Genomic DNA, 27746 nt, shown 5'->3' with positions numbered 1-27746 from the left:
AGTGGTGGCCTCCGAATTGGGCTCCTGTCCCCCCCCCCCCCCCCCCCAAAACAAGCAATCCGCAACCTTGGGCTAACAATAGATCGCTTCCTGTCCATGAAAAGTCATGTCAGCCAGGTAATCGGCATCTGCTATGGGATTATGGTAATCTCCGGAAGATCTTCAAATGGCTTCCAATTGAAGCCAGGAAGCCTCTGGTGCAGGGTTTGGTCATCAACCGGCTTGATTACGGCAATGCCCTGTTTGCTGGACTCAACGAAGATCTGCTTTCCAAACTGCAGACCCTGCAGTACGCTGCACCAGACTGACTCTTGACCTTCCACCCAGAACTCGCTCCACCCCGACTTTGAAAAAGCTCCATTGGCTCCCCATACGTCAGAGAAGCCACTTCAAGATCATGAGTCTGACTCACGCCATCCTGTATAACACTGGCCCTAAATACCTCCTAAAGAAACTTAATTGGTATGTACCAAACAGACCTCTAAGATCCAGCAATAAATCACTTTTGTTTCAGCCTCGTGTCCGTACCTCCCGAAATGGCCACCGCTCCTTCTCCTACTTGCCCCTCGGCTGTGGAATAAACTGCCCCCTCACCTTCTATCCATCTCTGAACACAACCTCTTCTGGGTAGGTCTTAAAACATGGCTGTTCCCGAAATATTGCCTGCCGCTTCTTGCAACACTTCCTGGCTTAGTCAACTGTTTTTTTCTGCCCAAGCGCCTTGAGACCTTGCTGTGATAAGTTGCGCTCAATAAAAACTTTTGACCTGACCTGAGGCTGAAACTGCACGGTGTCCAGAACAGCCCCAATGAAAGGGAGCATATGAGACTGAGTCAGGTGTGACTTCGGCATGCTGAAAGTGAAGGCTAACGAGTGCAGGAGGTCCACTGAATCTAGAAGTGGGAGACGACTGCCGTGTAAGAGTCAGCCTTTAACAGCCAATCGTTGAGGTAGGGAAAGATTGGAACTCATGACCATTGTAAGTGTGCTGCAACTACCACCATCACTTTCGTTAACACCCCAGGGGTGCTGGTGAGGCGAAAGGGGAGCTTGGAAAACAAAGTGCTCATGGCCCGCAGTGAACCGCAGATAGCGCCTGTAGGCCGTCAAGATGGGAATGTGGAATTAGCGTCCTGTAAGCCCAACAACACTATCCAGGGTCAAGGACAGACAGGATTTCTGCTTGTGTGAGCATTTTGAACTTCTCCTGTTTCAGGAAGAAGTTGAGACTAAGGCCTCCCTCCCTCTCGGGCCCCAGAAAATAGTGGGAATAGCATCCACAACTTACTGTGATGCAACACCCTCTTGATGGCTCCTTTGGCCAAAAGAACCAACACTTCCTGAGGGACTAAGGTGAGATGGTCCTCCATCAACTGGTCATACATGGGTGGCAAGTTGGTGGGTTTTCCAGAAAAGGGATAGAGTAAGCCTTCTGGATAATCGATAAACCCCACTTGTTAGATGTTATTGACTTCCAGTGGGTCAGTAGGTGGCGGATCCTGCCACCGAGTGGGTGCCAATAATTGTAAGAAAACAAAGTAAAGAATACATTTTTTTATTGGCATTTTGTAACTGTTGACAATCGGTACATTACAATAAAATGGAATGATACATACACGGTGTTATAAGGAATTATACATGAGTTGTTTGCCTTATATGCTATTCGACAGTTTTTGTCTCTTACTCATTGACAACATAGCTACAGAGTTATATTACTCGTCGCATTATCTTTGGACTTTGTCCTTTATTCACTGACTTCTGACGATTCCACCTGGGATGCTCACAGATGTTGCCCTGGAAAGCATTCCATTTGCCCCGTATCCAAGTCAATTTTTTGGGGCACCCCCTGTGGACATAGACAATGAAATGATAACAGAGAAATCAGTATATGTCACAACATCATTGACGATGGGTAGGAGTCAGTCTTGTTCCCCAGTGCTGAGCTATATTTCACTTTGCTAACACAATAACCAGCCTCGCCCAGTCGTACGAGTTACTTACCTTCGGTAACGATGTATCTGGTAGAGACAATTCTAGCCGCAGATTGCTTAACGTAGAATTATCCCCAGGCGTGAGACTGGATCCGGAAAACTTTTTGCCACAGCATCCCTGCGCGCCAGCACCATGTGACTCTGCCCTGACGTCGTCCGCGTCCATGACGTCAGCGATGGTACACAAGTTCCACTCCGGCGCTCCCACGTCTGTTTTCTTCAGAGAACTTTTCAGCGCCACAACACGGAGCCCTCACTAACAAAACTGTGAGAATACTGGAACATGAAATAGAGTCAGGTACTGAGGCACCAAGATCTGAAATGAAAGAACAGGGCACTTCCCGGGGCAGAAGCATGTGAAAAATACACAGCAGACCAAGAAGTCTGCAGCCACCGCCTGGAACAGAAGGAGACACCAAGGTCAGAACGGAGAGCAATGACCATTCAGCCTCAGACAATACCAGCAGGGAGAAAGTCTCCCATAAGCCAAAGTCGAGACCAGCCAAGGCACCTCAAGCCCAAGGACTGCCAAAGACAGAAGTGCAGTAACTAAGGGAAGAAGCAGCATGAGCGAATCCCACGCTGGAGACTAGGGTGCAGGGGCGCAGAGGTGCCTACAAAAGTTTAAAAAATGGACCAACAACAAGGCGAGCATCCCCCGAAGGAGGGAGAAAGAAAAGGGCACTCGCAAAAAGACAACCACCCCTATGCAGACAAGTGCAGAAGCCCAAGAGCTCTAGCAGAACTGGGAGGAAGAGCGGGTTGTGAAGGAATCTGCGGCTAGAATCGTCTCTACCAGATACATCGTTACCAAAGGTAAGTAATGCGAACATCTGATGGAGACTACTAGCCACAGATTCCTTAACGTAGAATAGATACCTTAGCCATACCCAAGGGGAAGGAAGGTCTGCAAGAGGACCTACCCAGCTCAGGCAAACCCAAGGCAATGACAGGGGACAAATCGCCGGGACAGGGAAGTATACCCAGTCCCCTCAAAAGGGGAAGAGCCACAGGGACAGGAAAAGAGCCTCTTTCTCCCCCTAGCCCGACTAGAACCTCATCGTCATGGAGAACACCGCCCCACAGGGGATGTGTCACAGTGACAAACGGCAGCCCCGCCCTCACCAAGCAGGAGAAGGAAGGACAATACGAAAAGAGGCCATCAGCCAATGTACCAGGGACCTCCACCGGAAGCCCCCGGTACAGACAATACAGAAGGAGACCAGCAGCCAATGTACCAGGGATCTCCACCGGAAGCCCCCGGTACAGGCAATACGAAAGGACACCAGCAGCCAATGTACCAGGGACTTCCATTGGAAGCCCCAGGGACAGGCAATAAGAGAGGAGGTCAGGAGCCAATGTATCAGGGGCCTCCACCGGAAGCCCCAGGTGCAGGCAACGCAGGGGAGTACTGAGGAAGAAGAGTAACCCAGAGACTCCAAGGCGAAGAAGCAGAAACGAGGGCAAGAGCCCTCCATCGGGAACACACCCAGTGAAGAGGGCGGCCAAACTCATCACAGCTGGTCAACAGGCCAGACAGAACAGCGCCACAGTAACAAGGCAGGTGGATGAGACCCATAAGGCTACCGAAAACCAGAAGCAGGGACGCCAGGTCTCACCCCAAGGCCCCTGGCAGCAGACCAGAAGAAACCGCAGCGTAGCAGGACGACGACAAGCGCCACAGAACTAAACATTCAGACCACAACACCCAGGCAGGCAAAGCCGGGAGCCAACAAGCAACCAGCCGGAAAACAAGAGGAGAAACAAGTAGGACAAACCAAGTCATCAACACAGGAAAATACCCCCTCTAGACACCAGACCAAATGGCAGAAAAGGGCAAAAACACTGCAGCACAAGGCTTCAGCTGCCCAGGAAAACGCATCAGCGGCATACAGCAACACCAGGAAGGGCAGGGAACCCGCAAGGGGGAGTCCACACCCTCCCAGTGTAAGACAGGGTCAAACAATAGCTATAAATACCCCACGTAGGGTAGGACACAGCCCAAGAAGTATGGAAACCACGCTTAGGGAAGAAAATCCCGTATTCGAGAACAAATTAGAAAACCTGCGGCAGAAACCACAGAAGGCTTAGTAAGCAGCCAAAAAGAACACACTTTGCCCAAAGGGGGGGCTGAACCAATTGAAGAGGTAGGCCAACCCCAGTCCCTGAGGGCACAGAAAGTGTAACTGTCACCCAACACCAGATTCCAGGAGACAGTGGGATAACACCTCCCACTAAGATAAGGAGGATCAACAAAACCACCTACTGAGGAGGAGGTGCAGGAAGGAGCCCCGCAACGAATGGCGGAGTCCGCATGAGTGTTAAACAGAAGGACCCCCTCAAAGGGTAGATCAACCAAGCATTCCTGGATATTTTCAGGAAAAACAGCATCACGTAGACCGGCATGGCGACGGAGAGCCACAGAATTGGCCATAGCTCGGCTGAGAGCATCGGCAACATCCAAACCCGCACGGAGAATAAACGCGGCCAACACCCTACCATCCAACACATGGCCCCGTAGATCAGGACAGGCACCCTCACGGGAGACATGCAAATTGGCTCCTGGCACCGAAACAGCGCCGGCTCGGCCTCTGGTGAGGCAGCTGCCTTCTCAGAGGACCAAGCGAGACTCAGGGACAGGACCAGAGTCACAGCTGTCTCCTGCGACGCCACAGGGAGCCCCGTAGGGATTTGTGGCAAGGCAGGTACGCCCCGAAGGACCGCACCTCGGCGGCACCACCCTCCCATGACCTGGAGCCAGAAATTCCAGCGCTGCTGCCGGCAACTCTGCGGAAGGCCCCGCGCGAGGCAAGGGTTCCGCGGACGTCTCCGGTGTTGGAGAAAGGGCCAAAGAAGCCTGCAGCACCGCTGTGTAGGCTTTCATTTGGGCCCTAGTGGCTTCTGCGCCAGGAAACGGCGGATAGGAAGGCGACAGACAGGGGTGCATGTCCCGGGGGGAGCAGGAGCCCACCGTCAAAAGAGGACAAGGCCTCGGAGACAAACGAAGGGACCCACCAGCCGACGAGTCACGCCCTTGGGGCCGCAGCGAAAGACGAAACCGGCGGTTCCATGCCTCCGAGGTGGGGGACAGACGCGGGGATGCCACCAACCTGGACAAGTGCGACAACAGCAACTTCATCCGTGGCTCCCGCCGAGACTTAGGCTTAAGGTGCTGGCAGGCGCTGCAGCTCTCCGAGTTGTGGTGTTCAGCTAGGCACCACATGCAAATTGGGTGAGGGTCCGCAGCCGATATGGGACGCGCACAGGAGGTACACGTCTTGAAGCTCGAAGGCATTTAAACACTGTTCCACTTAAAACCAAGAGTGTAAAACAATAGAAGGTCAAAAAACAGGCCAGGACATAATCCGGATCTGTGTTGCAAGTGGAAAAGAGAAAAAACTGACGAGGGCGTGCCGGGGTGGGACTTTTGTATCCTCGCTGACGTCATGGACGCGGACGACGTCAGGGCGGAGTCACGTGGTGCCGTCCCCCCAGTGCAGGGATGCTGTAGCAAAAAGTTTTCTGGATCTAGTCTCATGCCTGGGGTGGGTATAATTCTATGTTAAGGAATCTGCGGCTAGTGGTCTCTATCAGATTTGAGCCATATGATTGAGATTTGTAGGCTCCCAAACAATTAGGAGACATCTCTTCTGTCCCGGCAGAACCAACGCTTCACCATCCTGCGAAATTGTGCACATTACCGCCTCCCAGTAGGGTATGATTTCCGAGCAGACCCAGAGTGCGTCACAGAATGTGCCTGGAGCTCCACACTGTCTCAGACAAAGTGGTGTGTCTGTCCGACCTAGTATGTGCAGAAGTATTCGCGTGAAGTAGCTGCGTAGGGGATTTTTAGTTGTACTAATTTTAGTTTGGAGGATATTGCTACCTCTCTTGAGGATGCAACTGCCCCCTGCCATCTCATCCAGTTCTCCCACGTCAGCCTGCCAACGCTCCTTAAGGGCTTTTGTGGAGTCCGGTTCCTTTTTTATTATTTTCCGGTAAGTTTGGCAAATGGGTTCTTTGCTTAGGTGGTCCGTTAGAAGTCTGCCCTCTAGTTATAAGGCCTCTGGCAGTTGCGTTCCTGCTGGAATAATCCCCATGAGTGCGTGTCTGATCTGTGTGTATCGGAAAGTTTCAGTCTGTGCCAGCCCGTAAATGGCTTGAAGTTGAGTGAACTAATGGGCTCACCCTTTTTCCATCGATCCCTCACTTTTGAGATACCTATCAGGTCCCACTGTCTGAACCCCTTAGTGTTACGTAGTTGACCTAATCGCCGGGTTTCCTATAGTGGTGTGGCCTGCTGTTGTGACCCCCTCCCAGCCGAGCGCTCTTTGTGCAGCAAACCAGACTTGGACAGTGTGTGCTGTTAGACCTGTGAGAGTATTCCCCCTTGATTTACTATATAATACTGCTATAACTCCCAAGGCTTCCAGGAGATGCCTATCTATGCGGAAAGCTGGTTCCACTTAAGAGGCGTGAAGCCACTGATTTATTAGAATGAGCTGCGAAGCCCAATAGTACACTAGTAAAGACTTTTTTTGAGGCCTCAGCTGATGTGAGGGGGAGGCTGGCAGTTCCATGTCCTCCGTGGGAACCGCATCCACAGCCACGCTAGGGCCAGGAACTCTCTTGCCTTGGTGGCTGGGTGGAAAAGGGCACGGTAGGTGTAAGGGGTAAAAGGCGGACTAGTGTTGTAGAGGAGCTGTGGATAGGCCCAAGGACCTGGCTGTAGCTCTGCTATCCTTGAAGCACTAGCGCTGAAACTGCCTTCTCGTCAAAAGAAGAGAGCAATCAAAGGGCATGTCCACAAGTGTGGCTTAGACCATGAAAAGCCAGGTGTGGAGCCTCAGGCCACCAACAATGAGATCGCTCTGCCCGTTGGAAATGTGTTAAGTCCACAGGGAATGGTTAACTTTGATGCATCTCTCTCATCAGCAATAGCTGGGAAAAGTATGGCAAGGGCCTCCTCTGAGACCATAGACAGCACTTGTACAACCCAATACCACACAGTGTGCTGGTACTGGCCCAGAAGGCATGTGGTGTTCACCAATAACACTGCGAGGCTGGTGGAAGAGAAAATCCTCTTTTCTAATGTATCCAACCTCTTGGAGAAGTAGGGATCGCGCCGGGGTTGATCCTGGAAGTGGAGGCTTGTACCTCCAAGTTCTCTGGGGTACAGTGCTGGGTGAGAAAATTGGGGTACCTGGATGTGGGAATATGGTGGCGGGCATTTGTCTTGTGCACAGGACCCCATGCGCAGCGCTTGGACCAGGCCCCCAGTAGGACAGCTGTAAGGGCTTTATTAATTGGGAGGAGGGTGCAACTCCGGGCTGAAGCACTTCTGTAAAGAAGTTTGTCTTGACTGCCACTGAGGACAGATGAAGACCCAGGCCTGCAGTCACCCTCTGCACCCCCACTGTTAAAGAGGTAACCTGCTCCGTAGCCACGGTAGGGGGAGAGTCCAGGGAAGTGTCAAGTGAGGTGTCCAAACCAGTGGCATCTGCCAGATCCTCATACCAGGTATCCCCTGTGTCATCTAGGGGATGCTGGTAATCATAAGGTTTCTCTGACCCCTCCCAAGCGTTACCCTCTCCAGTCCCGTCAAATGAAAAAGGCACTAGCTCTGACTAGGAAAGCTTGTGCCTGGCCCGAGTAGGCATCAGGTGACATCAATGTGGCTCTGTATCAGTCATGTAGAACAATGGGCCGTTGGTAGTGATGGCACTGGAGTGGGTGCCGGGGATAGGTCTCACGGACGGTGCTGCACTTGATCCAGCACTGATCCAAGGGGCATGACTGGCGCCCAGGGTAAGCCCGTTGGTGGAGAACCAGTTAGGGTCCCTACTATACCCATGGGGCTCGAAGGCACTCCAGAATGGTTGAGCTGCCCAAATGTGAGGTGCATAGCCTCAAAACGTCTTGATTTGGGCAGGGGTTGTGCTGAGAAGCTGAGAGGGGCGGAGACGAACCTGGCGCAGGCTTCACTGCGCAGGTAGGCCTGGAGTGCCGACGTTTCCGCGCCAGGTTTGAAGATTTTGACAGGTGCAGAGAAGTCGAAGACTGCTTCAACTACTTTGAGTTCTTCTTTGTGCACTGATGATCGGGAGGACAACCGCCTGGAGCAGCACCATGAGCGATCCGGGTACCTTTCTGTGACCGGGATCAAGAGCGTTGCATGGTCAACCAATGTTGGGAAGCTTAAGAGACCGTTCCATCAGCACCTTCGGATTCATGTCAGCAATGCTTGCATATCTGGAGTCATGATAGGAAATGGGAATGGAAAACAAATATGGAGGAGACGTGCAAATCCATCTGTTACTGGAAAGGGCTGGGTGACTGTTATAGTTGGGGGTCTCTGGTTGGCACAGGTATGCTCTTGTGACAAACAGGGACCCTCTCCTCTAGTCAGGGTAAGGGAACTACTCTTTAAAAATAACCCCTTGCTCACCCTCTAGGTAGTGTGGCGCGAGCAGACAAGGCTAATCTTCAGGGCGTTAGTTGAGTTAAGCATTTATGACCATATACAGTAAAATCACAGACCCACCACAAGTGGACACCAGGCGTAAGATTTGTATTAAAAATACGTGTACTTTATATAAAAATATGATACTATGCAAGTTTGATCACAAGACCAATATAACTTTAGAAAATGAGGCCACAGTACTTTCCTTTGGAACAGAGTTCTTTTAAAGTTCTTGATTTCTGCTTACTCTACAAAGTCCATTAGTTAAAACACGGTCCCACACCTACTCAAGCGGATCCAGATCTCGTGGCACAGTTCGTAGACAGTTGTGCGCTGCGTAGTGCTCTGGCGTACTCCGTGCGGGGAGATCGAGAAATCCCTACTGATGCTCACGCGCCTCGCGGTACGGGGCGTGCGGCGCGGCAGGCTTTACTGAAGGGTACGAGTCGCAGGACGGCCGTGCGACTCTTTCGTGGTTTAACGTAATGCGGGGAAAACAAACGTTGCAGACCCCGAGTCCGATGCAAACTCCTGCCGGAGCTCGAATGACACAGTACCTTGATTTTTATGCGGCGTTCAGGTCCACACGGCGTACTTCACGAGGGATGAGATGTACTTTCCCAATATGCGTCGGTGGATGCAGCGTACCTTCGGGTCTGTTGTGGCTTGACACTTCCGGGCAGGCAGGCGCGGCACAGGGCCTCCAGTATGGACCTTAATGGGGGTCTCTTCAGGATGCTGCGCGGCCTATTCATTTGCTGGAGGGCAAAGCGGGGTGGCCGGGTACGCTCCAAGCGTACGGGCCGTCCGGGGCTATGGATTGCGCTCCGATCTAACTCCGGCGGCAGGGGTGAGGGGGCGCACAATGCGCTCCAGTACCTGGCGAGGTGACAGGTGAGTGGGCGGCCCGGCACAGCGTGGAGAGAGCGGCTCGAACTCTAGCGGCTCTCAGCGGGCAGGGGCAGCCAGGCTCCGGGGTGTCACGGCCCTAGGAATGGGAGAGGCACCAGAGGTCACAGCTCCGGCGGGAGGGAAGCACACAGCTTTAGCAGCAGACGGGCAAAGGTAGAATGAGCTCAATGGTCCCGGGGCTCAGGTCAGGGGGCTAGCTCAAGATCAAGCCCTTGGAGATCGTTTTAGGCACAAATATCACAAAGTACTTTCTGGTCTTTTTCTTCTCCTTCCTCAGCAAGGCACCACTGCAGGCCAGAACTTCAGGTCAGGGACAGTCTTTCCTTCTTCAGCTTCTCTTGGTCCTTCTAGTTGGGCAGAGGTTCTTCGTGGTCAAAACAGGATCTAGTTTCTTAGGAGCAGAGCTGCTCTTTTACACAGTTTCTTTTGTTCTTTCAGGCCAGGGGGGCCTTTGCATAGTCCAATTCAGCTCTGGAGCACTTTGTTTGGCAGACTCTGGCTTCTTCTTTCAGGGAGCAGGGCAGGGACATCAGACGCTCTCCAGGGGTTGGAGCCAGCATTGTGGTGACAGAGCACAGCCCTATTCAGAGTCAAGGGGCACTCCTCCCACCTATACTGGGGGTAATCCCTCTATTCACCACCTGGCAGCCCAGACTGCCCCCTGGAATCCCCCAGCCCTGTCACTCACAGAAACCAGACAGCAGATACACATCATAGCAGAAGCGGGCTGAAATGGATAGGCATGCAAATGCTAACTTTCTAAAAGAAGCATTTGCAAACAAAGGATATTAAAATAAACTTTACTAAAAGAAGTATTTTATTATTCTGAGTTCAGGCATACTAAACTTGACTTTCTACCATGTTCCCTGAGCCTACTGGGATTATAGAGTGTAATAATTCCAGCAGCCCATTCTGGCCTATGAGAACAGGTAGCCTTACAATAGTTTAACATTAAAATGGCTGTAATTCACTATTAGGACATGACACACACATCAGGGCTTGTCCTACCTTATGCTTACAATGCACCCTGCCCTTGGGCCTACCATAGGGGTGAATCACAATAAGTAAAGGGAAGGTTTAGAGGCTGGCAAGTGTGTACACTTGCACAGCCAGCATGACAGTACCAGACCGCAAGCAGGTTCTGCAGTGGCAGACCTTAGACACATTTTAAAAGGCTGCTTCTGTGGGTGGCGAACTAGCAGCATTGGTATTTACAATCCCTGGCACTCCTGGTGCACTTTACTGGAGACTGATAGTAAACCCAATAAGCCAATCATGGAAATCAATTACATGTACACTTTTCATAGGGAGCACTTGCACTGTGGCACTGATTGGCAGTGGCACAGTGCCCTGAGCAGCTAACACCAGCAAAACATCTGAGGCACATCAGCAAAAAGTGAAATGGAGACTCACGCCAAGGTGCCAGGTCTAACAGTGACCAAATGACACTTAGGGTTGTTAACTTAATAAATAAAGTAATTTACAGTTTAATCTGCCATCCATGCCATGTGTTACCTCTCCTTAGGAGGGGAGGCTGTTAGTGTTCCTGCCTCCAGCAGGTTTAACCTACCCATACAAACATTTCTGCCTTCTTAGTCCTTAACGCAGCAAAAAGAAGCTGTACAATTTAGATCAGACTTGTGGAATAAGGTATTTCAGAGATCACAAGGATCTGGCAAATGTGCAACTATCACTTCAATCCACCCATTTATACATGCACTTACGAGACCAGAAACGCCTACTGTGCACAATTTTACAATAATAATATTTATGCATTAGCAATAACAAATGGATTTTTTTTGTACTTCGTCTGCCATTCACTTATAACACTTTTATATTTTTGTATTTACGTGTATTGTCATTCCAACCAAACTGCATAGAAATCTGTGCTGCAAATTTGGAGTTTCCTTTTTAAAAATGCATATTTCTTCTCATTACAACTAGTTGTATCGTTTTCTTGTCTACAAATTGACAATGTATACCAGATCTTTCTATAATCCTTGTTGATCACAATGTTGTTTCCTAATGCCAGGTTTGAAAACTAAGTTATGCTTTGCAGAAATGTGCAAAAGAACCACCTTGAATAACATTGCTTCTAGGCCTACTAGAACCTTGGAGATTAACAAGCATCCTTAAAGTTAGTAGATGCTTCAGACTAACTAACCAAAACACAAAATGCCATTCATATTTGCTTTTAAAATATTAATACAATACACTGTCATATATGTGTCAAGTGTATTTAAATATCTTGAAACCTGTCATATATGTGCAAAACAACAATACTGTAATGCACAGGAATATACAATAATGCATCCCAGTATATGATTAGGTTTTATATTAGCAATTATTGCTTACTCTGATAAAAGTAATGCAGATAAAAATATTTGAGGGTAAGTTTCTTGCCCTTCCATGATGCGTGTGAATCTCTCCCATTGTCTAAAAACGGCAAGATATGGGTTAAGGAGTGAGCTGAGGAAACCTTTGTTCCCTTAAAGAAAGATCTATTTCAGCAAACTACCTTGATTAGAAAGATACTTTAAAAACAATTCCAATGTGGGCAGTAATAAAAGAAACTTAGAACAGCAGTAAGCAGCCGGGTCAACCGCCTTGCCTAGGCATCACAAACTGCATCATGCATGAAATATAACTTAGCAGAAACAAGGCAGAAGAGGGGCCACGCAGTCTAGTTAAAGTTGAAGTTAAGAAGGTTTCTACACAAGTGAATTAAGCGTTTTGGTTTTGTTATCTATTGGGGGAAACCACTTGTATGAGCGAGATTGATTACTAAATTAAATTATTAATTAGTGGACAATGCATTTGGGCATTAGTTCTGTCTTAGATTGTATTTTACAGTGTAGGTGAGAAAATGTAGGGAGTATTCAATAAGCGTAGCACAGTGCACCATAGGTGTTGTGGAGTTTCAAATAGGTAATTAAAAAAAGATACGTAATCAACAGAAGATTTTGGGCAAATGGATGAACACAAGTAAACCTACAGCACTATACGCTACAAAATGATGCTTACAAGATATGTACAAATTTTGCTTTTATAGCATATGTTTTTGTAGATACTCATGTTCGGCACAAGCTAAAAAGCAGTACCCTCCATAAGCGGTGGCTACAGTGCGGATGATGCTCATGTCTGGAACAAACCTTTGTTACGGGTGGAGTGCACCCTGGGCAGAGTAGGTAGGACTCTTAGGTGCGTGGTAGCAAACATGGATGCATTTAACTATCCATTTTGCTATGAGAGGCGATGGCCCTTGCAAGGAGTGACAAATGCTACAAAAAGCTAATCAGACATGTGAAAGGGCTTGGTCGGGTCGTATCAATTTATAAGAGTTCTTTTGACATCTAACATGTACAGAGTTCTTTCCAGTAATGAATTTGGATGTGGAAATAAGACTGGGAGCCATATAGTGTGATTAAGGTGAAAATGAAAGGTTTTTGTGAAGTAAGTGCTTGCAGCTCACTAATGGGTCTGAGGGAAGTAATGTTCACCAGAAAGGTCACCTTCTAGGAAAATAAATGAGAGGGGCATGAGTGTAAAGGTTTAACCCCTTCGCTGCCGGGGTTAATTACCCCAGGGAGTGGGGAGAGGGGCCACGGCGCTCGTGACGAGCTCAGCATGTCATGACTCACAATGGAGCTGTGCTCATGACGAGCTGGGCTAGTCACGACTCTGCCCACTGATTAATTCGCCCGCACAGGCGGAGAATCAATCGCTCGTGGGCGGACCGCGACCGCTATGACGAGCTCAACTAGTCATGAGCACAGCTCCACTGTGACTCATGATGAGCTGGGCTCATCATGAGCATGGAAGAGGTTAAAGGTTGGGCCAATGTGCCTTGTGACGACTACATAAAAGTTTTATATGGGGGCAGGAGGTATTCTGGGAGGTGTGACAATCTTAAGACCCACCATGTTTGCGCCTTAACTACTGGGATCCTAAATAGGAATAACGGTTCATTATTTTGCATATAGGCTGCAACGGCGGCTAGGTTTAAGCATAGTGGTTTGTACGCTCAGGGTATGGATTAAGGCCCAAATCTTTATATGGGGAGCGGGGGGGGGGGGGGGGGGGGGAATAGGGGGGAGGGGCGAGTGAATGTTTGACAGTTCAGCATTCCATCCAATTTGTGCCTCTGTGTATTGTGATAATGCATTATGACCACCCACTATCATTTGGCACAACGAGTTTTTTGCGCATGGAATATACCATTACCATTCACCCTTTGGGCTTTTTCCACACACTATTTAACCGTTCTTTTTTTCATCTTTTTCTTTATCTCGTTCTGTACGTTTCAATTTTCGGTGAGTGCAAATTCTAACTGTAAATCCTGTAACAGATGAAGGTTTCAGTTTTTTACCAGATAGAGCTCAGAGCGGATAGATGCAACCTTATGTGTTGTAGGTTTCCTGCGGAAGATAAAAATGGATGATTTTTCTAGATTTTGAATATTGTTTAACTTCCCCTGACGAAGGGTTTATTTGTTGGAACCCGATATGCATTGGGACTTTCTTTTACTTTAATTAGCATTTACCTTGGTTTTTCGTCATGTAGCGGAACTCAAAAACTTTATGAAATACATTAGATAATTTTTGTTCAATTGATTTACCATTTATGACTATGTTCATGTTATTTTTCTCTTTAGAAATGTTCATATATAAAAAGAATATGGTTACGAACCAACAGTTGAATTAATTTGGTTTACTGTCTCAAAAATTGTGTATACATAAATGTGGAGACGACAGATTGTTGTCCGTTAAGCTGTGCACCGTGTTTAGACTTTGGTAGTCCAGAGCCTCCTTTATGATTTCACACATTTTGAGTGATAGGGGTCTAATCACTCTACCCATCGGTAGCACGCACACAGAACAAACATTAGATTACTGGTAACCATTAAGTTCTATATTGAAAAAGTAAGGTGTGCAGTTACATTCACTTCTTTTGCATCTATTCTCATGGAGAGCAGTGTCAGTACTGTTCCAAACTGGAATGACATGGTGAGCAAAAAGAAACGATGTATTTAGGGCCCATATTTCTGTACTGGAGATGTAGGTTTGACAATGTACAGCATTGCGTCCAATATCTTTTTGTGTTATTGCGGGAATAAAACATAGCAAGTGATGTTCTGAATGTTTGGCTTTAAGGGGTCATGGTCTTTGAAAAAGCAATAGTGTATAACCTTTTTCCACATTGCAGGCGTAGTGAGCCTGGGTGAAATTTAGGTATCCAAATTCTAAGACAGCAAGTGCCAGATCGCTAGGTTGAACTGTCTGTTGTCTGGGTGTGTGATCTTGCCTTATCTTCATGTGAAAAGGTCCAGACTAAGTGGGAGCTTCTATTGGGGGCTGATGGACATCGACAGGAGCATGGAGTAACAGGGCTACTTGCTCTAAGTGGGAACAACCAGGATTAGCGTGAGGGATGTTGGTCTCATTTTCCCCACCACACACCGGAAGAGGAGGAAAAGTACAGACAAAGGTCCCTGACCAATTAATCCATAGTACATTGAACATAGACTATGGGAGTTTGGTACCTGGAGGCGAGGTTTGGCCATTTGCATTTTTGGGTGTTGCGTATGGATACATTTGCAGGGTGCCCCAACGTCAAAAGTTTCCACTTATGTGAATTTGTTAATGCGTCCTGCCCCATAGGTCTGCAAGGTAGTTGTTCACTGCTGGAAGATGTTTTGTGAGAAGTTCTATAACATGGCAGATGCCCCAATGCCAGATTCCCTGCAATAGAACTTAGAGTTGAGGAGGAATATGTGCTGCTTTGTTTCTTCAAGTATTACATGGCAGTCATGTAGTTCATTTTGACGAGGACTATGTTTCCCTGAATGACCTGGAAGACTTTGTGACTAGGCGATGGCCAAGATGGGGAAGTCAGCAGGGCTGGCAAACGTCCAAGCTACGTGGCATGGCAGTGGGGTGGAGGGCGCTAGTGTCTCCCCTAGCAGCCTAGGGCAACACAAACAGGGCAGGCAAACCGGTACGGATGGGGCAAGCTCCAGATGCATTTGCAAGGCTGTCTCCAGGACAGCGGTCAATTACCACTAAAGCGACTGGGTTGGCAAGCCTAATTCCGCTAGCAGTAAAAGAAATAATTTGGGGGAAGGAATTTATCAACATTTTTTCATCACTGGAAATACAGTTAGACAGGTTGGACTGAAACGTGTGCAACCATAAGAGGAAGATAGGAGGGAGAGGAGAAGGGAGGGGAAAAGAGAGAAATTTTGACAATTGGTTGCATGCATACAGAATGCATTATTGTAGAGAAGTTTCTACAATGTGCTGCAGATCTCTGGCTGTATGCAGCCAACATCCACAGGGCACACAGGCAATTCCAAGGGGATGCCTGGTTGGAATACGATAAGGGTTTTAGATGGAAAATGAAGACACACTGAAATGGAATAAAATGAGGAGGATGTGTCGGGGTTCGTCCACAAAATGACTGTAGCGAAGGAAGTGAGGACAGGGCGAGCAGTCCTTTCATAAGTTTAAGGGGGAGCACAAGGCATACTACAGACCTAAATCACACAATAGCAGGAAACCCCGAGCAGGCCAGCAGCAATTTGTTGGAAATACAAAACTGTTGTGCAAATTTCAGCACTTATGCTCAGGATGCGGGGGGAGGCACTCAGTGTCAGGATGCAGGCACGGCAAACACTGTGGGGAGAAAAAAGAAAAGAAGCAGCAGCACTAGCAGGGACACAGAGGCTGTGATAAGATGCAGTTGTTTCAAGCTAGCCAGATCCCCATCAACATACACCAGCTCAGGAGGCTAGCCAACAGATATCACAAGAGAGATGAAGCCCTATTGGTGAAGGGTTTTGTGGAAGGATTTAGAATTCCATTTGAAAGCCCAATGCCCAGGGGCAGGGTGAAGAACCTGAAATCTGCCCTGGAACACCCCGAAGTGGTGCAGCAAAAAATTTAAAAGGAGAGGAGGCTCGGAAGGATCGGGCCCCCTACCTTCCCCTATGCCCTAGGGGCTAGTGAGAACGCCCCTGGGGGTTGTATAAAATAAAGAAATAGGCCAGTTCAGGCTCATCCATAACCTTCCTTTCTCTGAAGGCACATCAGTAAATTATGGGATCAGTCCAGCGGCATGCTCAGTGGGTTACGCCACGGTGGACGACGCCATTTATCTGCTAACAGCTGAAGGACAAGGGGCCCTCATGGTTAAAGAGGATATAGAGTCTGCATTTCGCCTTGTCCGGGTTCACCGGGTGAGTTTTCATTTGCTAGGTTTCCACTGGAAAGGGGCAACATACTTGAACAAAGCAATGCAGAAGGTCTGCTCAGTGTCCTGTTCCTACTTTGAACAATTCAGCACCTTCTTAGAATGGGCCTGCATGACACCCCATAATGCTTGAATTGCCAATGACCTACTCTTATCAATGCAACAATGGAGGCTAAATCATGCTTCAGTCTGTTGGTTAGCTTGCCAGCAGTACAATTTACTTACCTTCGGTAACTATGTATCTGGTAGAAACTATTCTAGCCGCAGATTCCTTAATGTAGAATCATCCCCAGGCGGGAGACTGGACCCGGAAAATTCTTTGCCACAGCATCGCGCTGGGGGCTGCACCACGTGACTCCGCCCTGATGTTGTCTGCGGAAGGGACGTCAGCGAGGTCACATAAGCCCCACCCCGGCGTGCTGACTTCAGTTTTCTTTGGAGAACTTTTCCGCGCCACAACGCGGAGCCATCATAAACAAAAACTGTGAGAATATGGGAACAGCGTGCGAAAAAAATCAGAGAAATAGAAAGGGAAGAAACTAATGGTGAGGAACAGCACCATACGGGGAAGTGCCAGGCACTGTGACACTGAAAGTAATGGAAGGGAAGAGCAGAGCACAGCCAGTGCACGGCAACCTTGCAAGCAAAATGACATCCTCCCTGGAGGCAGAAAAAGCATGTGAAAAATGTCACAGCAGACGAAAGAAGCCTGCAACCACAATGTATAAACAGTGAAGGACAACAAATCCAGAACAGAAGAGTAGCAACAATTACCCCAAGACAACAACAGCAAGGAGAGTCGCATCCCCTGTAAAGAGCTAAGGGCTGAGGCATAGCCCAGCCTCTGAATAGCGGAGGATCCACAGACGAGGGAATGAGGGACTTCCGGGGAAGGCGGAGAAGCTGGCAGAGCAACCAACCGCGAGCTGCGGAAGAGAGTGTCCGAGGGTTGAGGTAACGGGGACGGCGAGGAGCCCTCCCTAGAAGACGCCGGTGAAAAAGCAACGACGTGTGTCTCGTCTCTGGAGAAGAAGAGACCAGGAGATGACAAACTTCCAGAGAGGAAGGAACCTCTGGAGACGAGTCGAGGACCCGCCGCCAGCACGGCACCGGAGTGGACATTGGCGGCGCTGAGTCGACCTCCACCACCACGTGCTCCCTAGGAGAATGTGGGGGGGGGGGGGGTTTGAGCCGGTTCGGCCGGCTAGACATAAGACGAGGCATCCCCCTGCGTAGAGGACCAAGAGGGACTTGGAAAAGCACCCCAGGTCCCGGCTTCCACCCCGGCACCACCAGGGCAGGGAGGAAAGCCTCTGGCGCCGAAAAGGCGTAGGCTCGGCTGCTGGCGAGGCGGCCGCCTGCCCAGAGGACCAAGGAGGACTTGGGGACGAACCCTGGGACACCGCAGGGAACCCTGCAAGGATTTGCAGCGAGGCAGGGAATCCATGGTTCGAAGAGGGGAACCCCATAGGGCCACATCTCGACAACACCACACCCCCACAACCTGAAGGTGAACTCGTCGGCGACTCTGCGGAAGTCCCCTCGCAAGGCTAGGGATCTGCGAACGTCTGAGGAGGAGGAGGGGGCCAAAGAAGTTTGCAGAGCCATAGCGTAGGCCTTCATTTGGGCCCTAGTCGACCCGACGCCAGGAAACGGCAGGTAGGGTGGAGAGGGCGCACGTCCCGAGGGGAACCCGCGCCCTCTGCCAAACGAGGACAAGGCCTCGAAGACAAGCTACATGACCTACCAGCGGGCGAGCGACGCACATGGGGCCGTGGCGAAGGGTGATGTCGCAGTCGGAATCGTCAGCTCCGGGCTTCTGAAGTGGAGGACGGACGCTTGGACGACACCGACCTGGACAAGCAGGCCGACAGCAATTTCATCTGGTGCTCCCGCCGGGACTTCGGTTTGAGGTGCTGACAAGCGTTGCAGTCCGTAGAGGCATGGTGCTCGCCCAAACACCACATACAGATAGGGTGAGGGTCAGTTGCAGACATCTGACCTGCACAAGAAGTACACGTCTTGAAGCCCGAAGGCATTCTTACACTGTTCCTTAAAGCAAAGCGTGAAAAGAAGGCCTTTCTCTCCTGAGGCGGAAGCCGGGAGCGCGACTTGTATTTTTTAAAACTTGTGTGTCGCAAAATTTGTTGTATTTTTAAATCACTTACTTCATTTCCTGGCACCACTCAGGACTCTACAGCCTGATCCTAAACTCACCGCACAGCGGATCTAGCGCTGCCGCGGACTCCAGAAAAACAAACAATTCCTGCCGCCATTGCCGGCGAGCCGCGAGGCCACGCACACTTCGAGGCCACGCCCCCCCCGCCCAGACTGTATAAAGACGATGATTGCGAGCACCTACATCAGATCCACTTTCTCTCCTGAGGCGGAAGCCGGGAGCGCGACTTGCATTTTTAAAAACTTGAGTGTCACAAAATTTGTTGTATTTTTAAATTACTTACTTCATTTCCTGGCACCACTCAGGACTCTACAGCCTGATCCTAAACTCACCATGCAGCGGATCTAGCGCTGCCACGGACTCGAGAAAAACAAACAATTCCTGCCGCCATTGCCGGCGAGCTGCGAGGCCACGCCTACTTCGAGGCCACGCCCCCGCCTTCCTCCCCCTAGATAATATGTGCATTCACTGGACGCGCAGCGGGCGCGCCGTTTGCGCGCCTAAGGCAAGCCCGTCTACGCCCGTCATCGCCTCTCGCCAGTCCCCCTGGTCGAGCTCTACGGGAACTCCATCAATATGATAGAGAAATCCTCATTGCCCTGAACCCTGGACGGAGCTGTGTGGACACATCAGGCAACCTTGGCCACACATGCCTTCAATGTAAGTCTTGCCACTTTACTACACCTAACCCCCGCCTTCCTCGGCAGAAGCGAGGCTCGCCCAAATTTACCCCTCTCCCCATCCTCCAACTCAAAGTCAGGTCTCTCGCTAAACATCACCTTGAGGTTAACACCCTCATACTTGATGAGAATCCTGACATCCTCTTCCTATGTGAAACCTGGTTACGCGACGGGATGTCTGCTATACCTAACCTCACGCTACCAGACAACTATCTAATGATGACCCTAAATAGAGACGCAAGAGGTGGAGGTCTCGCAGTCATCTACAAAAAGCAATTCACTTGCTCTTTCACCAAGGAACAAATTCCGGGCTGTGAAAGTGCCCGTTTCAAAATAACAACCAGTCCTCACTTTGCCCTGTCAGGCCTCTACATCTATCGTTCACCCGGACCTGCTTCCAAATTTATCGAAGCTCTCCTTGAGGTGGCAAACTCTTTAGTGACGAAGTCTGCCAGCTTCACCATACTAGGCGACCTTAATCTCCATTTTGATCTGTTACATGACCCCACCATCAAAAACCTGCTGGCCGACTTTGCTGCCTTACAACTCAACTCTCTAATCCAAGCCCCCACGCACTCGGCTGGGCATATCCTAGATCCGGTTTTTACAAACATCCAGGAGGTTAAGACAGAGGTGCCCAAACCTATGGGATGGACAGACCACTATCTTATTAAATTGACCATGTTAGTCAATGAAGCATCGTACAAAACCGAACCAACCCGCCGTTTAAAGAGACCTTGGCACAAACTCTCTACCAGTGACCTACACGTCACCCTCGGAGAATTCCATCGTGAGGCTAACCAGGACATCAATATGACCTATGACTGGATTATTAGAGGACTAGATGCTCTCATCCCAGCCAAATGGACTAAAGGGCGCAGCTCCCCCTCCAACCCATGGTACAACGACACCCTTAAATCCATGCGTAAATACTGCAAAAAAGCCGAGTGTCTCTGGAGAAGGGAATACAATAATGGGGACAAAGTCATCTACCTTTCCAAACAAAAACTCTACCACAAAGCCATCTGCGCCGCACGCGCCTCTTTCTACGCAGAAGAAATCAACTCGAGCTCGAATCCTGCTAAAATTGTCTTCAAACTGGTACAAGAACTGCAGAGTAGCAGATCTCTTTCTTCCAGCATCTCCTCTGTGCAGCAATGGGAGGACCTTGCTACGTTCTTTGTAGAGAAAGTACCAAGGATATACAGATCCTTCTCTCAGCACTCCCCCAATCCGACCAACCCTACCAATCCCACTACCAATGGCACCATCATGGCACACATACCAGAAATCTCATATGATGACCTCACCAAACTATGTAGGAAAGTTAAATCGGGCTCCCCAGCAGACCCCATGAGGCCTACCCAATTTATGGAATCACTCGATTTTTTTCTGCCTCTCTGGCCTCCATACTCAATCTCTCCTTCTCATCAGCTAGTGTCCCGACAGCCTGGAAACAAGCATGGGTTTCACCTATTACCAAGAAACCCACCCTTGACCCTTCCAAACCGGAAAATTTCCGACGCATCTCACTGCTCCCATGGCTGTCCAAACTTGCAGAGGCCCATGCAAACAACGTCCTGTCCCAACACATGGACCAAAACAACATCCTGGACCCATCCCAAAACGGGTTCAGACCGGGCCACAGCACTGAGTCTGCCCTCCTGGCTACAACTGAACATCTCCGGACGATCCTCGATGCCGGTCAGAGTGCTGCGCTGATTCTTCTTGACCTCAGCGCAGCCTTTGACACGGTATCCCATAACATCCTACTCAATCGTCTGGAGACAGTAGGGATCTCCGGTCTTGCCCTGAAATGGTTCTGTTCCTTCTTGAAGGACAGATCCTTCCGGGTCTCAGCTCCCCCATTTTTATCAAAGCCCCATCCCATTGGACAGGGAGTCCCGCAGGGCTCTGCACTGAGCCCATCCTTTTTTAATCTTTACGTACTGCCACTCGTAGTAGTGGCTAAAGAGTGGGACCTAACGCTGGTGTCGTACGCTGACGACACGCAGCTGGCCATCACTCTCACGGAAGGTCCTTCCATCTCGGCCTCAAGATTCAGGGATGGTCTTGCTGCAGTAGCCCAATGGATGACGGACAACTGCCTGCAGCTTAATGTGGGCAAGACGGAGGTGCTGCTCCTCGGAAAGAACACTAGCCACTGGAATGAGCACTGGTGGCCCTCGTCTCAAGGCACCATCCCACCTCCAAAATCCCTGGTCAAAAATCTAGGAGTCTGGATGGACTCCTCACTCAGCTACCAGACCCACACTAAAAAAGTGGCTGCTACCTGTGTCGGCCTGCTGAGGAGTCTCAGCGCTATACTTGGCTTTTTTGACGCTAAGGTCCGCCAACTTATTATCCAAGCCACAATCCTCTCCCGCTTGGACTACGCCAATGTTCTTCTTCTTGGCGCCAACAAAGGAGAGATAGCACGACTGCAACGCGTGCAGAATTCTGCGGCAAGAGCCTTAGTTGGCCTTCCCCGCAGATGCTCGGCCAGAGCCACTATTCGTAAATTGCACTGGCTACCTATCGACTCCAGAATCCAGTTCAAAACCCTCATTATGACCTTCAAAATCCTTAAACTCGGAAGCCCTAAACTGTTGCGACCTCTCCTTACACCATATGTACCTCGGCCTGCGCTCCCCAGGCCAGTACCTACTGAGCGTTCTCCGCACAAAGCTCTGCCGCATTGGCGGTCGCTCCTTCAAGGTCCTGGGAGCCAAGCTTTGGAACGCTCTGCCGTTAAACATCCGTTCTTTGGAAAATGGGTCCACCTTCCGGAAGGCCATTAAGACTCACCTGTTCCCCTCTCTCTAGGTCTCCTCTATCCCCACGCTTCTGATTCTCAGGTCAGGGTCTGTGGTTCTTTAGCGCCGGGACGCCTCTTTGCTGGGGCAGCTGTTTGCGCTTTACCAAATTATAACATAACATAACAAATAGGCCAGGACACGATCCGGATCCGCGTTGCACGCGGAAAAGAGGAAAAACGGACGTCAGCGCGCCCGGGTGGGGCTTATGTGACCTCGCTGACGTCACGTCCGCGGACGACGTCAGGGCGGAGTCACGTGGTGCCCCCCCAGCGCGCAGTGATGCTGTGGCAAATAATTTTCTGGATCCAGTCTCACGCCTGGGGATAATTCTACGTAAAGGAATCTGCGGTTAGTAGTCTCTATCAGATACCATTATCATATTTCAGTAGAGTGGCATTCACCTACTCAACTGTACCAGCTACCTTATTACTCAGTAGTATGCACGTGCCCTGAAGTGGAGGACTGTTGGTGTGTTCTAAAATCACCAAAAAAAATAAATATAGAATGCAAAGTGCTGTCAGCAAAATAAAAAGAACACTTCATGAATACATTACACATGGTATCAAACCTCAACAAGGAGTTTATACTTATTTTGCATTTATCTCCCAAGATAATGCTCATTTATAAATTACTAAAATGCAAGTTGTTTGCAAACATATGAAGGTTACAATGGAGAAGACCATCTGTGTGACATGTAAATCATAAAGATAGTACTGAACACACACATTTGAGGAAGCATCACCTGTCTGGAGTTCTGATTCTCAATCCGTGTGCTGACATCTGGATGGAGAGTAAAATCTGGAGCGAAGTATTCAAAGTATTCTGTAAGACAAAAAGTCAAATGGATAGTTAATGACTATTTAAGCTGTAATAATGACATAGAACTTGTTCTCCCGCAGAGACAGACATGAAGAAAAATACAGGCTACTTCACAGTCTTGTTTACAAACTTAACCAGGCAAAAAAAAAATAGACATAATGGAAAGTAACCAGTTTATGCTGTGCATACTAAAAAGATGAAGTATATACTGGAGTTAAAGAGGGGAATGCAAAAACAGAATTCATTGGTACGGTTTACTAACGTAACAAAGTCTTTGCACCACAGGAAAGAAAAAGTTTCGTGAGCCCTGTCACAAAAAGGTCATTTTTAGCAGTTATCTGCAACTGAATAAAACAAGTAGTGATAACTACTAAATACCACCTTTTTAGTGCAAAGAAACTAAAACGGAAAACAAAGTTATCTATCTGTCTCGATTAAGGAACACTTGCACAAATTGCAGAAAGGAATTCATGCCAAATGAATTACATTAGTGCTATACCAGATAGCCGAGGCTTCTGCAGGTCAAGATTTTAGGTGCACTGGCAAGTTAGAATAGGTAAGAAATATAAGAACTTTCCTATCTGGGAGAGACAAAATGCAAAAAAATGGCCATTAACTGGTGCAGATTTTTAAAGACACTGGCACCACAATTATTACAAATAAATAAATGACTGATGAGCAGGTGGCCTTTGAAATTTGCCTCGGAAGCCTAGTTATTTTCCTTTCTTGCTCTAATACGGGACCTAATTCTGGCACTGTCATAAGCAAAGACAATCCCAAAGAAGCAAATACCAAATTAATAGTAAGTCAAGGCACAAACCACTATAAGGAAGCTCTTCGCTGATTGTCTCATCCACCAGCAGGGATGTTTCATAAGTCCTGAAACACAAGGAAATGTATGAAATGCACACAGGCTTTTGATACTGCAATGAAGCTTACAATTAAGTTACCTTGTGCCTGCCGCAGGTAAAGCAGAGGAACAAAGTGCTCAGGACATTCTTCACACAGAAAAGACAATCCACTTATTCCTTGCATCCACAACTTACCAGCAACGGGCGACATTACGCACTGTGTACCCGCCTCCTCCAAGTACCAGTAGAGGTATGTTAAAGCTCTTCACATACTGTACACACTCTCTAGAACAAACCAATGAACAATGTTAACACATCGTGTATGGAGGTCACTGGCTATATCCTAACTTTTAGGTCATCTCCCACAGAATACTGACATTTTCTAATGCTGAGAACACCAATATTCAACAACAGTAAAATAACTCACATTCTGATTTTAAACAACTGAATAGATAATTTAAAGTTGGACAGCCATGCAATGCAGCAAATTATCAGTTTATTAAGCTGAACCAGTCTACAGCTCCATTATTAATCACAAGAAAAAGGAATGTAAATGTCAAATTTTGCGGTTTATTCTTTCGTGAACTTGTCCAGCACAACAAGTGTACCTGCTGTAATAAAGTAGGAAGAAATAAATAAAGGATCACGGGCAACAAAAATGTGTATGTACAATTGACCTAACCAATGCCAGACAATGCCTCGAAATCAAGAGGAGAATGGAGTGTTTAAGCAAATGAGGGCATGCAGCTAGTACACAAGTCTGTGGTAATCAAGTAACAGGATGCCCTGTTTAGAACTCCCAAGCAGATTTTATTTTTGTCCTCATCTCACTAAAAGAAATCAGCAGATTTAACAAGCTGTCTTATTTTGCTTCTGGGCGCCTCTCGGCTAACTGCGTTTATCTAGGCCAAGCCGACCTGCCTCACGTGATTGAGGCTTGGTGTAATCATAGGACCGGGGTGGGAGACCATCAGTTAAAAGGTTAACAATCCTAAGCGCTTTCCCCAGCTTAACAGAGGATGTCAAATATTATGCAGATTTTCCTCACTGCCATCTTGTTCTAAACGTGCCATACCAAACACAGCTTTGAGCCAACCCTCTCTATTCGGTGGATCGAATACTTCCACCTTATACAGATCTCCCTCCTGGCTAACAGTATGAGGTATAACAGCAGCCCCTTATGAATCTGTGATAGCGCCCCATTTATAAGAATATTATCGCCAAAAATCACCAAGTGGAGATCAATCTCGATATCAATTTCAAGAATGGATGATAAAGAATCCTCCACATTTTTCCAAAAAGATCTTAACCCCGGACATTCAATGAAGATGTGAATATCATCCGCGTTGGATAATTTACATCGGGGGCATTTGGGGAGGGTGGGGGGGGGAGGAGGGGGGCAACGGAGCAAACTTGGCTATCTTGGCTGGGGTAAAATAGGGTCTGTTGAGCACAAAAAAGTGATTTTTCTTTAAACTAGCAGGCTTGTTATATTTATAAAATAGTTTAAGGGATGGCTCAAAAAAGTCTTCAATATCGTGGACAAGTGATGTTTGGTTCCAAACCAATGTTTGGAGAGGAATCTCCAATTCTTCTGCTTCGAGAAACCTTGTGTACCACAAAGATATTTCTTTCTTTTTTGACTGAGCATCTTGCAATAACCGCTCGAGTTCCCAGCTCCCTATAATTTCGCCTACTTCTGCCTCATACCATGATCTAAGTTGAAGAAACTTAAACCTAGAAAAAGTTGGGCCTATCTTAGCTCGTAAGATCTCCCATGGAAGAATCCGATCTGTGTCCACCAGATCCGACCATTTCACCAAACCAGCTCTCTTAATCGGAATTGCCAAGTTATCACTCTGACAAAGAGGGGTCCCCGGGAAATCCCAAATAGGGGCAAAGTCAGAGAAATATCTTATGCCTCATTTGCGTCTCACTTTATACCATGTCGTCAAGGCAGCCTTAAGAACCTTAAGACGGACAGGTTTGAAGTACCTTGGGGTCCCAAACTTGTATAGCAACCCTCCTTGACCACTGCCACCCTCAGCCATTGCGCCCAAAAGCCTGCCCACGTCGTTCCTCTGGAATAGAAAGCAGCATCTTTATGTCCTTAAATTGGAAGGCTGTTAGGTACCAATTGATATCTGGAAGAGCCAACCCACCTTTTAAAAATGTTGTTCTTAGTTTTTTCCAGGACATCCTAGTACTTTTATGTCCCCATATGAAGCTCCCGATTTTCCACTGGATCTTACTTATGTTCTAATGGGGAAAAATTAAGGGAACTGCAATAAATAAGTACGTCAGCTTGGGTAAGACACTCATCTTCACCAGATTGACCTTTCCATAGATCGTCAAAGGGAGGTTACTCCATCTGGCGAAGAGGTAGTCAATTTCCTTTTCAATTTTCCGCAGATTTATCAGAGGTATTTTATTCAGTCCTTAACAGTTTTTATACCAAGATACCTGAATTCTTTGCTGGTGGGGCCGCCTTTGTAATCGGTGTCCCTACACATGACTTCAGTTTTCGGCGAATTGGCGAGAACCTGAAATCAAGCCAAACTCCTCTAGCAGGCTTTCAAGCCTTGGAATGGATGTCTCAGGATTACTAGTGTACACTATAACATTGTCAGCATACAATGCTATTTTACACTGATAGTTTTGTGATTTAAACGGCCTGATAGTATCATCCAACCTAATAGTTTGTGCTAGGGGCTCAATGTAAATGTTGAATAGGAAAGGGGATAAGGGACATCCCTGTCTGGTCCCTCTCTGGATATCAAACCTGGGGGTCAGGGAGCCATTCAGGAGCATCTTCGCGGATGCTCCTCAATAAAAATTCCTTAGTGTCTGCACAAAGATAGGTCCCATACCCTTAAGGACCCCCCAAAGGTACCCCCAACACACCCGGTCGAAGGCCTTAGCAGCATCTGCCCTCATCTCGGCCAAATCGATGTTACCTATCAGTAGTGGCGTCTGCTCCTGAATAAATCTCCCTACCATAAAACCCTTCCGGTCGATATTAATCAGGCTTGATGCCAATTTCGCCAATCTCCCTGCCAGAATGCCTTACAATGGGCATTCAGCAGGGAGATCGGATGGTAGGAATCAGCCTTAAGTGGGTCCTTCCCTGGCTTCAATATTAAAAAGATTGTGGCTTCCTTCCAAGATCTGGGTACCACTCCGGAGGTGCAATAAACTGAATTAAATACGCTATGGAGTACCGGGGAAGAGTTAATCTGAAATAAGCTTATATACTTCGTTGGGAATAGCATCCAAACCAGTGGATTTTTTATTTTTAGACCTCTTTATTTGATCCCTGCTATCTCGGATGGTTATGGGAGCGTCAAGAACGTCACTGGAAGATTCAGTTAAAACAGATAAAGATTTATCTCTTAGCCAGGAAGATATATCCTGGGAGGGGTCCAAATTCTCCCTATACAAATCTGATAAGAGAGAAAGAAGGCATTTTTGCAATTCTTCAGGCTTACTAGATTTTCCACCACTACTATCAATAATAAGTTCATTGATATTTTTTGACTGGTCAATCCTGGCCTTCCAGGATAGTATGGCTCCTGCTCTTTCCCCCATATTCAAAATGTTCCATGTTCCTCGCTTGCCATTGCGTTTTACATTTCTGATCCAGCAAGCACCAGAGGTCCTGCCTGGCATCCTCCAAATGTCTTCATACCAGCTTCAGTTTTTCTGCATTATCCTGATTAATGTTGCCCCTTTCCAGTTCTAGTTCAGAAATCCTACTCTCCATGGCCTGTAGTTCCAAGGT

At 48.2% G+C, this 27746-nt stretch overlaps 1 protein-coding gene across 2 annotated transcripts in view; it reads right to left on the bottom strand.

Annotated features, from left to right (window-relative positions):
• The window catches only part of HDAC3 (histone deacetylase 3), a 277173-nt gene that overhangs the window by 64755 nt on the left and 184672 nt on the right, over window positions 1–27746 (bottom strand). For both annotated transcript variants that reach the window (XM_086931362.1, XM_086931363.1), the window contains 3 exons: window positions 24161–24250; window positions 23935–23993; window positions 23038–23117 (listed from right to left, as the gene is read on the bottom strand). In XM_086931362.1, the coding sequence (XP_086787488.1) occupies window positions 23038–23117; window positions 23935–23993; window positions 24161–24250 (229 nt within the window). The remainder of the gene's footprint in view (window positions 1–23037; window positions 23118–23934; window positions 23994–24160; window positions 24251–27746) is intronic.

Source organism: Lissotriton vulgaris, chromosome 7 (assembly GCF_964263255.1).
Source record: "Lissotriton vulgaris chromosome 7, aLisVul1.2, whole genome shotgun sequence".
Taxonomy (NCBI): domain Eukaryota; kingdom Metazoa; phylum Chordata; class Amphibia; order Caudata; family Salamandridae; genus Lissotriton; species Lissotriton vulgaris.
This window is presented reverse-complemented; position numbering and strand designations above follow the sequence as displayed.